Here is a 12,847-nt window from a genome sequence, read left to right on the forward strand (position 1 = left end):
GACAGTTTAATAGAAACCGTCGCTTTTGTAGCGGTTTATCTTCAACCGTCGCTAATATAGCGACATAATTTACAAAACTGTCGCTAAAATTGCGACGGTTGCATACACCGTCGCCATTTTATGCGACGATTAGAATAAAACCGTCTACAAAACCGTCGCTTTTTTAGCGATGGTTTATATTCAACCGTCGCTACCGTAGCGACATTTTATAATAAACTGTCGCTAATATTGCGACCTTTAATAAACCGTCTCAATTTTATGCGACGGTTTAAAATAAAACCGTCGCTAATCAAACTAAGCGACGGTTTACTCAACACCGTCGCTCTTTTAGCGACTGTTTGGAGTCAACCGTCGCTACTGTAGCGACGGTTAATAATAAACCGTCGCAATTTTATGAGCCGGTTTTTAATAAAACCGTCGCTAATCAAAATAAGCGACCGTTCATTACAACCGTCGCTTTTTTAGCAACGATTAATCGTCAAGCGTCGCAGTTTTTTGGACATGTGTGACGGTATAATACAAACACATCGCAATATCCCCGTACGGCGACGGTTGGGTTGAAACCGTCGCCGATCAGGATCGGCGATCGGCGACGATTTATTCTTAAGCCGTCGCTATTGGCGACGGGAAAGGTGTGTCCGTCGCCACTAGCGACTGTATTTTCATAGATCGTCGCTAGTATTCTTTATATACTCAGGTTCGCGAACATTTTCCTTAAGCGATTTTCGCTTATCTCTGGTAGTAGCGAAACTATATACATTTTTCGAAGTTTCAGTTTTTTATTTTGTACTAACATTTTTTCGTATTTATTTCGTAGATTTGCTACTCCGTGCGATCTTCCAGCATTACGTGAAACTGCATATATTCGCTCACATCAGGTTTTAAAGCTTTTTTTTTAAAAAAAAATTAATACATGATTTTAATTTTTGCGTAATAGTTTATTTGTGAATTTTATGGCAGTGTTTATATACACTCCGTCGCTTCATTACACACCGTCGCTATATTAAGCGACGGTTTTTTAAAAAAACCGCCGAATAATATTGCGACGGGTTTGTAAAAACCGTCGCTTAATATAGCGATGATTTTTTAAGAAGCGTCGCTTAATATAGCAACGGTGTGCATAAAACCGTCGCTTATATTAGCGACGGTCGGCATTAGAACCGTCGCTAATGAGCAACGGTCTTCTTCAATAAAACCGTCGCTACATGCGACGGGACTTCAAAAACCGTCGCTTTGAGAAATCGACGCTAACTTCTGTTACGGACCGTAAAACCGTCGCTTTCACCTTTTAGCGACGGTTGAACCGTCGTTATTATTATTTTTTTGTAGTGTTATGTGTTGGGCCATCCATAGTTGAGCAACATGTTATGCCCATTGTTGGATCTTTTGTAACTTCATGCTCCAGACGTTCATTCATAGGCGTAAGAGAGTGTGTTAGTTGTCCCACATCGGTTGGATAAAGTTATGAGAGTCGCATATATGAACTTGGACAATCTTTCCCTCTTAAACTAACTTTTAGGGTTAAGTCAGATCCAAATCCCAATCTTAACAATAGTTTTTTACCACAAACAACACACACATATTGATTAGTAAACTCATTAGTTCTAATGTATTTAATTGATTTTTCTATTTTTTGTTTCTTAACTATAAACAAATTACTAAAAGTAGAAAGTAGTTTATGTATTCAATTTATAGAATTTGGATCCGTTTATTTTCCAACTCATTAAAAGGTCTTATAATCGGTCGGGTAATCAGTATAAATGGGCCTAGTCCATTAGAATGTATTATTTATTGGGCTTCCTTAAAGCCCAATAGTCAGAGTTTCCATTCCCATTTTCTACTTTTCAAAGTTTACGAGCTCTTGGATAGATGCCACCGCGAAGAGAATTCGAAGGTGAAGAAAGGATTCAAACATTTTGATCCCTCAGAAAATGGTGAATTTGGGAAAGCTAAAATTTTTGTCGAGAAGCTTTGCAGCTCTCTCTTCAGCTCCATTACGCATTTGTGTTGTTGGCAGTGGACCTGCTGGATTTTACACCGCGGAAAAGGTAGCTAAGCATGTGTTAAGGATTTGTTTATTGATTCTGATTTTGTCTTCGTGAATTTCAGAAATATTTATGTTTCTTTATTGTGATTATCCGAAATTGTGATGTTTTTTAATGGGTTTTGGATTAGCTTTTGAAGGCACACGAAGGAGTAGAAGTTGATATAATTGACCGATTGCCTACACCATTTGGATTAGTACGGTCTGGAGTCGCACCTGATCATCCGGAAACCAAGGTCAGTTCCGACATACCCATACGGACTCTATTATGTTAAGGTTCTAAATTATCGTTTTATTGTTAAGTTCACGGCTGCTCTGTCATGTTGTTCTTAAGCACATTACATCATGTTGCGGGTGTTGGAAAAGACAATTAAGTTTTTATGAATAACACGTTTTAAACATCAGTAGTTTTCTTTGAAATTAGTATTATAGAAATGGGCCATTGAAGTCATGTTTGTTGAAAATGGTTGCTCTGTTAGCTATGCTAGTTGTTTTATTGTAATTTAACTCATGGGTCCGAGAGAAGGGAGAACGAGGAATTATCATTTTCTTTTAATCAAACTCCAATTCATACTGTTGTTTCATAGTAGTTCTCTTATGGACTTGTTCACTGACAAAAAACCAACAGGTGGTGATCAATCAATTTTCACGGGTTGCACAAAATGAACGATGTTCATTCTATGGAAATATATCTCTTGGATCTTCCATATCTTTGGCAGAGCTTCGTGAGATGTATAATATGGTAAGATAGCATTTATGGACAAGTATTTTGACAGGATGGCTATTTGGTCTCTTGTTTTTAGCCCCTCGTACATAGATTTGATCGGGCAAGATGGAATTTTTGTGCCAGGTGGTGCTTTCTTATGGTGCTGAAAGTGACAGATCTATTGGCATTCATGGGGAGGTTTGTGTATTATTCTTGTCACACTCTGTCAGATGCTAATGTGCTTCTATCTTGTATTATTACGTTTTCAATAATGTAAAATAAGGTTTCATTTTTATTTTATATTCTTTCTGTTACAGGAGTTGGCTGGAATTCATGCTGCTAGAGAGTTTGTTTGGTGGTATAATGGGCATCCAGACTGTAGAAATCTTACCCCAGACTTAAAAAGCTCTGACACTGTTGTTATTCTCGGGCAGGTTTCTTTCTATTTTTTGTCTTAGTTCTCACAATTGATGTCAAGTTTGACTACACAATGATGGTCCTAGCATGAATCTGTTCCTCGCAAAAAGGGCGAAGCAGTATGGCTAAGTAACTGTATGATTAAATTACCTGTTGGATCAACCACATCTGCATAGAACATATTTCTTTTGCTTGTTATCATAATTAGATGTCAAAGTTTAACTCGTCCACTATGAACCATGTCATTGTCCCCATGAACTACAATGTCCACCTGCAGCAGTTACAGAAAACAAGCAGTTTCTATACCTTTGTTCTTTATATAAGCTTCTTTTGTCGGTGAATCTATTCACATCACCAAGATTTCCTTGGTGAGTTCATGATCTTCTAGTTTAACATTGTGATTGTCAAATATTGGCTGTCCAGTTTATATCTTTATCAGTTCTCATATCTGCTCTGTACGTATGTACATTACATAAGTTCCCCTGCTTCGTAGCTGGGTTCTTTTTCTTATTTCACATTTCGGTGTATAGGAGCAAATATATAAAAAAGCAACTGTTCGAGTTGATTGAGTCGTTTCAAAATGATCTTGTTTTTGCTTTATTTTTTTGTCTCCAATCATGTTTTTGCTTTATTTTTGTCTCCTCTTGTGCCTAGTTTTGCTTTTATATTAAACCATTTCCAATTCCAAAACCTTCCCAAATTTGTGTTTTCCTTGTTTACATATGACACTTGCTTTTAGGGTAATGTCGCTCTTGATGTTGCTCGAGTTCTTTTACGTCCAACAACAGAATTGGCAAGAACTGATATTGCCTGCCATGCATTGGCTGCCTTAGAAGGAAGCTCCATAAGGTTCCTCATCCACTATAATAGTTTTCAGAAACTGATGTTGGCTTTGGATTAATGTTTTGAGTTAACAATTATGATTGCAGAAGAGTTTTTTTGGTTGGAAGACGTGGACCAGTGCAAGCATCCTGGACTGCAAAAGAACTGCGAGAAATTCTGGGTAATTGCTCTATCTATTATCTGGAAGTTTAGTTTTTCACCTTTTTAACTTTTGAAAGTCCCACGACCATTTATTCTGGATCTGATGTGGGTACTTTACCTAATTCAATCCTGATTTTGTTTGCTTATCAACTTTTAGCGTTGAGTGTCAGCCGATGTCTTAGTTTGACTTAGGCTATAAGTGATGAATGTTAGTTTCATGTATTCTTCAGAAGATAGAACACCGGGATTTTACTATATAATGCAACCCATTTGTATTATTAGCGGGATTCATGTGTTCATCACCTTATCAAAATCGACTGATGTTATTCAGATGTTTATGAAAAAATGTAGGGACTTGAAATTTGCACGTATTTTGTTAAGACTGATTTGAAATTCACTTTCAGGAATCAAAGATTTGGCTATTCATATTCAGCAAGCTGATCTAGTTACTACTCCGGCCGATGAGGTATGTTTCATCTCAAGTTCTTTTGCTACCTTACTCATTTTTTTACAGAAATCCAAAACATCCTTCAAACTGATTATACTTCTTTGATTCTGTAAATTTGCAAAGATAGAAATGAAAAATAATCGGATCAGAAAGCGAGTTTATGAGTTGCTCTCGAAAGCAGCCAATCCTGGAACTTCTCCTTTGTGCAATCAACGTGAGCTCCACTTTGTCTTCTTCCACAGACCAGAGAAGTTTCTGGAATCGGATGATAAAAGTGGTCATCTTGCTGGTGTTCGGCTTGAGAAGACAATACTTAAAGGTAGTATATATTATCATATTTGTTTTACGTTGGGGCTTTTCTTATTTGTCCTTTTGAATATTACACAATTGGTATTATTATGATTATTATTGTTTTATCTATTAAGTCTTGGGTACTTTCTTTATAAAATACTTTTCAATAGCTTTTTCATGAACTTACGACACAAACATAAATACTTCTACAGTTTATCTTCTTTCTGGAATTTTTTTCTTTGTAATTGGAGCTACGGGGGCAGAAACTGAGATTTATTTTCGGAAATTTTGATCATGCAGGCCCTGATCAGTACTGTGTTTTTTAGAACCGGTAAATGTACCAATTACCACTCTGTATTTTGCTATATTTTGTAGGAGATGATGGCCAGACGAAGCAGGTTGCTGTTGGTACGGGCGTGTATGAAGACATATCATGCGGGCAAGTTCTCTGGAATTCTGTATGAGACGCATTTCATTTCACTAAATTTAAATCATGTTTAAGACTTGCACTGTTTATGAAATAGTTCGATATAATAGGACAGGACTGATGTCTGCTTGTTGCTCCCTAGAACATGTTCGCTTGGTGATTAACTAAAGGATCGGTTTGCAGGATAGCACTGAAGAGCATTGGCTACAAGTCGCTTGCTATTGATGGACTACCCTTTGATAACCACAAAGGTATATGAACGTATAGAACTTTGAGAATAACTTGTCTCAAAAGGAGCTGTTTCGTATGGGTTTGCTTCCTAATGATAGATCTTCATCTCCTTTTCAGGAATCGTTCCAAATATCGGAGGTCGTGTTCTAGCCAAGGTGTCACAAGATGAATCAAAATGCGACGCAGGATTGTATGTGTGTGGGTGGTTGAAGAGAGGACCAACGGGGATTATCGGCACCAACCTTTATTGTGCCGAGGAGACGGTAAGTTTACTCATTTGCAGTAAAGAATTTAACCATGCCAATTTATTTGTAGACATGACAATAACTTGATAAACTCATTGTAATTCTTTAATTACACTTGGTGGTGTTGGATCTCGATTTTCTACGCGTCCAAACGCAGCGGAAGTTTTAAAAATTTTTAATTTTATTTTGACAATCAAAATATCTTTTGCTTTGGGCGCTCGTATGATTTTAACAAAAGCATTCATAGGGTGTAAAGACTTTTATACCTTTGTGAATTATATCACTGGACTCCAACTAATCCGGTATTAGCGGATGTAGCTCTTGTTGTAAATCCCTACGAACATTCTTCGATCTCCTAATCCGGTCCACGACTGGAATATTTGTTCCTCTTCTAAATTGCACTAGAAATTTAGAAGATATTTTTGCGTAGAGATAGAACACGGAAGGAAAAATCAATTTCTTGCAACAAGAAAGAAAATTTCGAGAGCAGCACTTCAATCCCCTTTGGAAGAGCCGAACTTTTCATTTTAAATCTTGGAGAGAATCTCTCGAAAATCTGTACCATTTGGAATAAAGAAATCTTTTTTTTTTCTTTAATCATGATTTACTTAATTAATCTCATTAATTAAGTAAACTAAATATTTGGATGAATAATAGGTGATTTTCGAAGATCATGAGGATGGAGGCTAGGTTATTTTAGGTCAAACTCTTATTATTATATTTAACCCATGACCTAATTATCATAGTATAATAATTGGGCCCTTTAATTAACATTAATTGGCCTGATTAATTAATTGAGCTAGTCACACTAGTTTAATCCATTAATCAAGGCCCATTAAAATTTTAATTATTTAATATGTTGGACTTGTACTCCTACAAGCCTATTAAACATATTACCAACCATATTTAATTTATTAATTAATCAACTCAACTCTTGAGCTTAATAAATTAAATACATTATAAATTCAACATTTGAATTTATTATTTAAATGATAAATTCAACTCCTTGAATTTTTATCACCTCCAAAATTTAATATTTAATAAACCCAACATTTGAGTTTAATAAATTAAATTCTCAAATTTTTATAAATTCAACTCCTTGAATTTATTCTCTCCAAATTTCATAAATTCAACTTCTTGAATTTACTATATCATAAATTCAACTCCTTGAATTTATTTTCTCAAAATTTAATTATCATAAATTCAACTTCTTGAATTTATTCTCTCAACGGGAACAAACAATCCAGTACTTGTGTGACCCTCAATGATTCAGGGATACAGCTAGCCGTGGGTTCACAACTCTTTGTGATTCAGGACATAATCCTTTATTCGGGCTTACCCTAGTTAGCCTCATTCTTTTCATCAACACCTTGATCAAGAATGACAGAACTCATTTCTGATTGCACCCATCGGATCATGGTAAGAGCGTCTAGTAGCATCGCCCCATGATCCCCTAGGTATCACTGATAGTGCCTGCAAGAACCAGTCGATTATGATTAACGTACAGTACGATCCCTTCATCTCATATATCCCGATCGAATCTGCAACCATTGGTTCATCGAGAGTTGCATATTAATTCGATAACTATGTGATAACTATAATAGTGGCATCGCGTGTACTATTGGAGAACTCCTTCTCCAACGTACATCTCATGCTCTGGCCAGAGATTCCATGCACTATTATTATATTAGATCACATAGGATATCCACAACCGTAGGTGAGCGGTGAATCCCCGACTACAATGCACTGGCTCCTATATGTGTCGCAACTGTATCCAACCTCGCCACCTGATGACTCTCCTGGAGCCGGTAAACGAGTCAAAGCACAGCCCTAGCATATAGAGCCTCAGTGTTGTCCCGGGTCGTAAGGACTAATGGTGTACAATCATAACCACGGACTTATCCTCTCGATGAATGATAACCACTTGGAAAGTCCGAAGGAGGGTTGTTCGGTATAATCATCATATGACTACCCATCTGCATGTTTGGACATCTCTATGCCCTTACCAAGAAACGCAGTACACAACATCACAGATGCTAGTCTCGAGCTCAAGCGACCTTTATCCAAGTTTTAGGCGGCTGAATCGACTAGGAACGAATTTAGAATATGCAGTGTTTACAAATGAGTTTTTCAACATCGAATTACGATTCATTTGTATTAAAGCATAATCAAGGACTTTATCTATGCTGATTGCATGGGTATACAGATAAAGTATAACGAAACCATTAAAAAGTAAATTATATTAAAATAAAGATTGTTTATTACACTTGAGTCAATAAATTCCCTAGCCAACCGTTGGCTTGCAGGGCATCTATTCTAACAGGTGGTACATCCTCAATCATACTGATTGGATGTTCGCATGTGTCTCAATCCTCATCCACTGGTTGTATGATCGATACATGTCGTGTGGTAAGTTTTTATTGCGGATTGCATAGCAACAACCGTTGAAAAATATTTATGCTGTGGTAAAAATAAGCGCAACAGTGACGGAGGGAACCCTCCATAAAATTTTCTTGATAACATTTTCATCTATCTTAGATAAGTTGAGGATGTATTTTGCTCGCTAGTTCTTAGCATTTAGCTTCGACTCCTTAAAATACAAATCCTGGCTCCGGTACCGTCAATAAGGGCGATTTGAGTCAAGTTGGGTTGTGTTTTATGTTATCTCAGGGTAGTATTACTATATTGTTTACTTCTTAGCTAACTAGATATTTTGATCACCAAAACATGGCAGCTTGCGTGCATCTCAGACGACATAAGTAAAGGAGTATTAACTTCTGACTCATCAAAACCCGGGGGACAAGGGCTGCTTCAACTATTAGACAGTCGGAGGATCGCAGTCGTCCCTTTCAGTGGCTGGGAAAGAATCGATGCTGAAGAGAGAAGGCGGGGAAGTTTGAAGGGAAAACCGCGGCAAAAGCTCACAACTTGGGAGGAGCTGCTGGAAGTTGGCTGTGCATAGCGCTGCACAGAAATGCTTTGCGCGTTTGTAGCAACAATGATAATGATGCATTCTTTATATTTGTCAAAAAAATTATTTGAAGTTATATTTTTCTCTAAAAACTCTGTATTTGTGCGCATCAAATCGTAGAAATACATGTATACAAGATTTTGAGGTGTATTTATATGAGTACATACGACTGGTTTATTTATTTTTTTTGAAGAGGGGCAATGGAATATTTTACGGTCAATGTATTTGATTCTTTTGCACGTAAATTGCTATTAGACTCCAATTCAACCAGGGGAATTAAAATATATTCATATATTATAATTAGTTTTTTAATAAAACCATGTTCTTTTTTTTTTTAGGGAAAAAATATGTTCTAGTAAAACAGGAGAAAAGTATTTTCTGATCTGTTAATAATTTTGAAATCTTCATGTTTGCACAAAGTTTGTGATAAAATACATGAGTATGTCTTTTGTGATATGGTTTCACGGATCTTTATCTGTGAGACGGATCAACCTTACCGATAATTATAATAAAAAGTAATATTTTTTCATGGATGACCCAAATAAGATATCTGTATCACAAAATATGATCGCCAAAATACATTTATAATAACTAATTTTGTCCTCTAAAATTCAACAAAATTTACTCGATAAATATTCCTTGCACATATTAATTTCTTTTTTTTTTTTGTTGAGAAAATATAATAAAATGTTAAATGTCAGTTTTGATAATATTCATATAATAAATGCATGGAATAAATACACTTTCTCATTTCGATTAATTGAAAATTTTGGAATCAAGGTATGCTCACGATTAATTGGCATTGTCATTTGTCCGTAAATATGGGAAATACATCGGAGGGGTTTTTTTTTAAAAAAATAATTTAATTTTTAAATTAAAATTTCATTTTTTTGACTTTTTGTGGTTTTTCGCAGCGCGCAAATTCTCTTTCCGCAGCGCACATTGCACGCTGCAAAGATTCAAGCCATTGCATTAATTGAAAATTTTGGAATCAAGGTATGTTCACGATTAATTGACATTGTCATTTGTCTGTAAATATGAGAAATATATCGGAGGAGTTTTTTTTAAAAAAAATAATTTAATTTTTAAATTAAAATTTCATTTTTTCGACTTTTTGTGGTTTTCGCAGCGCGCAAATGCTCTTTTCGCAACGCACATTGCACGCTGCAAAGATGCAAGCCGTTGAATTAATTGAAAATTTGGAATCAGGGTATGTTCACGATTAATTGACATTGTCATCTGTCTGTAAATATGAGAAATATATCGGAGGAATTTTTTTTTTAAAAAAATAATTTAATTTTTAAATTAAAATTTTATTTTTTCGACTTTATGTGGTTTTTCGCAGCGCGCAAATCCTCCTTCCCAGCGCACGTTGGATGGTGCATAAATTTTGGCAATCAGCGACGGTTTTGTATCAGCGACGGTTTACAAAACCGTCGCTGATTTTAGCAAAACCGTCGCCGATTAAGTTTTAGCTGATGCCATTTTAGCGACGGTTTTTATATACACAATCCGTCGCTAAAATATTCCGTAGCTGACTGGACCATTGTCCGTGCTTCGTAAGTGCAGACGCTGCTCACGTGGAGTAGCGTCCACGCTTACAAAACGCGGATTACATTACTTTTGCAAAAGTTTTGTTTTAAAAAATATTTTGAAATTATTTTTAAAAAAACCCGTAAAAAGCATATACTCTCTGTATAGACGTTATTTTTCTTTTTCAATTATCTCAAATATATAATCTAATTTTTAATATAGTTTTAAACGAATGTATCTCTATTAACTATGTATTTAAAAAATGTGAAATTATTTTTTGAATAAATTAAATAAAAATAAAATAAAAAATTTATCTGTAAAGTTTTTTTTAATAAATTTTAAATTTATATAAAAACATATATACATATTTATATATTTATGACGAAAAAAATATCTGTACGAGGTACCTGCTCTTGAAAAATAGAGCATCCCACACAATTTTTCAGAAACAAATAATGCGGCAATATTCACGCATTCAACGACCTCACATGAATTGTCTACGTTAAATTATTGCACATCACGAAAGAAAGCTCACCAATTTTACGAGATATGTTGTACAATATCAAACATAGTTTACCGTAGGGATGCCAAAATTAGATACGATCCACCAACCTGATACAGTTAAATCCGAAAAAAATCAGGTTTGAGTTTTGGATTTTCAGGTTCGAGTCAGATCGGGTTGAACTCGATAGCTGACCCGAAAAAAAATGATCGGGTTGGGTTTGGTCGGGTTGGGTTCGGGTCAACCCGGATTGGCCCGAAAATTTTAAATTTTTTTTCAAAAAAATATAATTAATAAATATTGCCTATTTTTTTTATATATTGTATGTCTGAAAAAATATTTATTGTATATTTATATCATAAATTTTAATAATTTAATATTTATTTTGAATATTTTTTATTTTTTAAATAATTGTTTATTTAATTTAGTAAATATACTTTATTTTTCTATAATTATACTTTCAAATTTAAATCATATATATGAGGGAGATTTTATTATTATGTGTTTAAATTAAAATATTATTTTTTAAATTTTATTTATTTTAAAAAGAAAAATTCAAAATCAAGTTGATCGGGTTGATTCGGGTTTGGGTTCGGATTGAGAGTTTTCGGGTTGGCTCGGGTTTAAGTTGGATCCGGGTTGAGCAATTTTTGAATAGTACTATTACTCAACCCGACAAAATCCACCCGAATTAACACCCCTAGTTTAACTCTTATATCATTCGATTTATGTCTTGTATCATTCGATTTTTGGCAAATTTTTAGTATTTTTTATTGAAATTTTTAATATAATACTATACACATCAACATAAAATCAACGCTATGTCGTAACGTAGATTAATTTTTTTAGAAAAAAATAACAAACTAATCAAAAAAACAGTATAGACATAGCAAACCAAAAATATAATATTTATTTCTATTTTATTGATTCTTATATCACTATTACGTCCGATCCCATAATTCAAAATATTATTGGTATATATGAGAAGATATTTATGTTGAAGATTTGAACATATGTACAACATAATGTTAAATTGTATTAATGGAAAATATATGTACGAGATATTTCAAAAAAAAGAAATCATTAAATGTCTTAGGTCCCACTTTTTTAAAAGGACATAAGATTTTAAATAATTATATTATTTAAAATTTTCTCTTTAAAATTTGTTATTGTCCTCTTTGAATTTTTTTTAATATATTATGTTCTTCAAAAATTTCAATTTATTGTATTTGGCTATGATTTTTCATATAGACAGACTATATTAGTATATTACACAATGTACTGTGAAAAACAAGATAGGACACGTACCACATCATTAGATGAATAATTAGGTGGTATTTGGATAGGAGAATTCAGGTTTTAGAATAATTTGAAGGAGTGGTTTTGTATCGGGAGAGCTTTGGAATCCATCTATCATAATGACTCAAAAAAATAACTAATTGATATTTAAAATTAATGACCAATGGGCATATCCAAACACACAAAATTTTCGTGAGACGGTTTCACGAGTCAATTTTGTGAGAAAAATCTTATATTTGACTCATCCATGAAAAAATATTATTTTCCTGCCAAAAATATTACTTATTATTGTAAATATGGATATAGTTGACTCGTCTCACGAATAAAGATCCGTGAGATCATCTCACAAGTTACCTATTAGTCCAATTAAAGTGTGGTGTAATAAACTCGTTAATAACCTATGTAATTTTAACATCTATTGTCAAAGCTCTTTTTTATTTAATGATGTGGATATATGTATTCATCTATTATGATTAATGAACATTTATGACGTTGAAACTAAATATTTTTTTTAATTTTTTTAGTTATGATACGCGAAAAATTATAAAAAAATTATATCATGGTAATTTTGACTTTTATACTTTTTTTGAATGATTTTTATAACATTTTTTTACTTGCGTGAAAAGTTAAACCTTAGGAGAGTTATTGAGAAAATAAATATGCAGAATCACAATATATATAAATATAAATAAATCATAAAAAAGATTTATTTAAATTTATTAAATTACAAAAATATCACAAGGATATTG

At 33.9% G+C, this 12,847-nt stretch overlaps 1 protein-coding gene across 2 annotated transcripts; it reads left to right on the forward strand.

The window, feature by feature from the left end:
- Nucleotides 1-1,648: 1,648 nt before the first annotated feature.
- LOC142521156 (NADPH:adrenodoxin oxidoreductase, mitochondrial-like) lies at nucleotides 1,649-9,464 on the forward strand. Of its 2 annotated transcripts, XM_075624381.1 has the most exons (14): nucleotides 1,649-2,048; nucleotides 2,176-2,280; nucleotides 2,673-2,786; nucleotides 2,895-2,948; nucleotides 3,068-3,184; nucleotides 3,907-4,016; nucleotides 4,097-4,170; nucleotides 4,556-4,617; nucleotides 4,723-4,918; nucleotides 5,266-5,329; nucleotides 5,501-5,568; nucleotides 5,666-5,811; nucleotides 8,528-8,791; nucleotides 9,446-9,464. In XM_075624381.1, exons 1-13 carry the CDS (start codon nucleotides 1,932-1,934, stop codon nucleotides 8,753-8,755), a joined length of 1,455 nt encoding a protein of 484 aa, XP_075480496.1. In that variant the 5' UTR covers nucleotides 1,649-1,931; the 3' UTR covers nucleotides 8,756-8,791; nucleotides 9,446-9,464. The 2 variants fall into 2 exon arrangements, with proteins under 2 accessions (XP_075480496.1, XP_075480495.1); XM_075624380.1 differs by lacking the exon at nucleotides 9,446-9,464 and having other exon boundaries at nucleotides 8,528-8,817.
- Nucleotides 9,465-12,847: the final 3,383 nt, after the last annotated feature.

This window comes from Primulina tabacum, chromosome 12, assembly GCF_025594145.1.
Source record: "Primulina tabacum isolate GXHZ01 chromosome 12, ASM2559414v2, whole genome shotgun sequence".
Taxonomy (NCBI): Eukaryota; Viridiplantae; Streptophyta; class Magnoliopsida; order Lamiales; family Gesneriaceae; genus Primulina; species Primulina tabacum.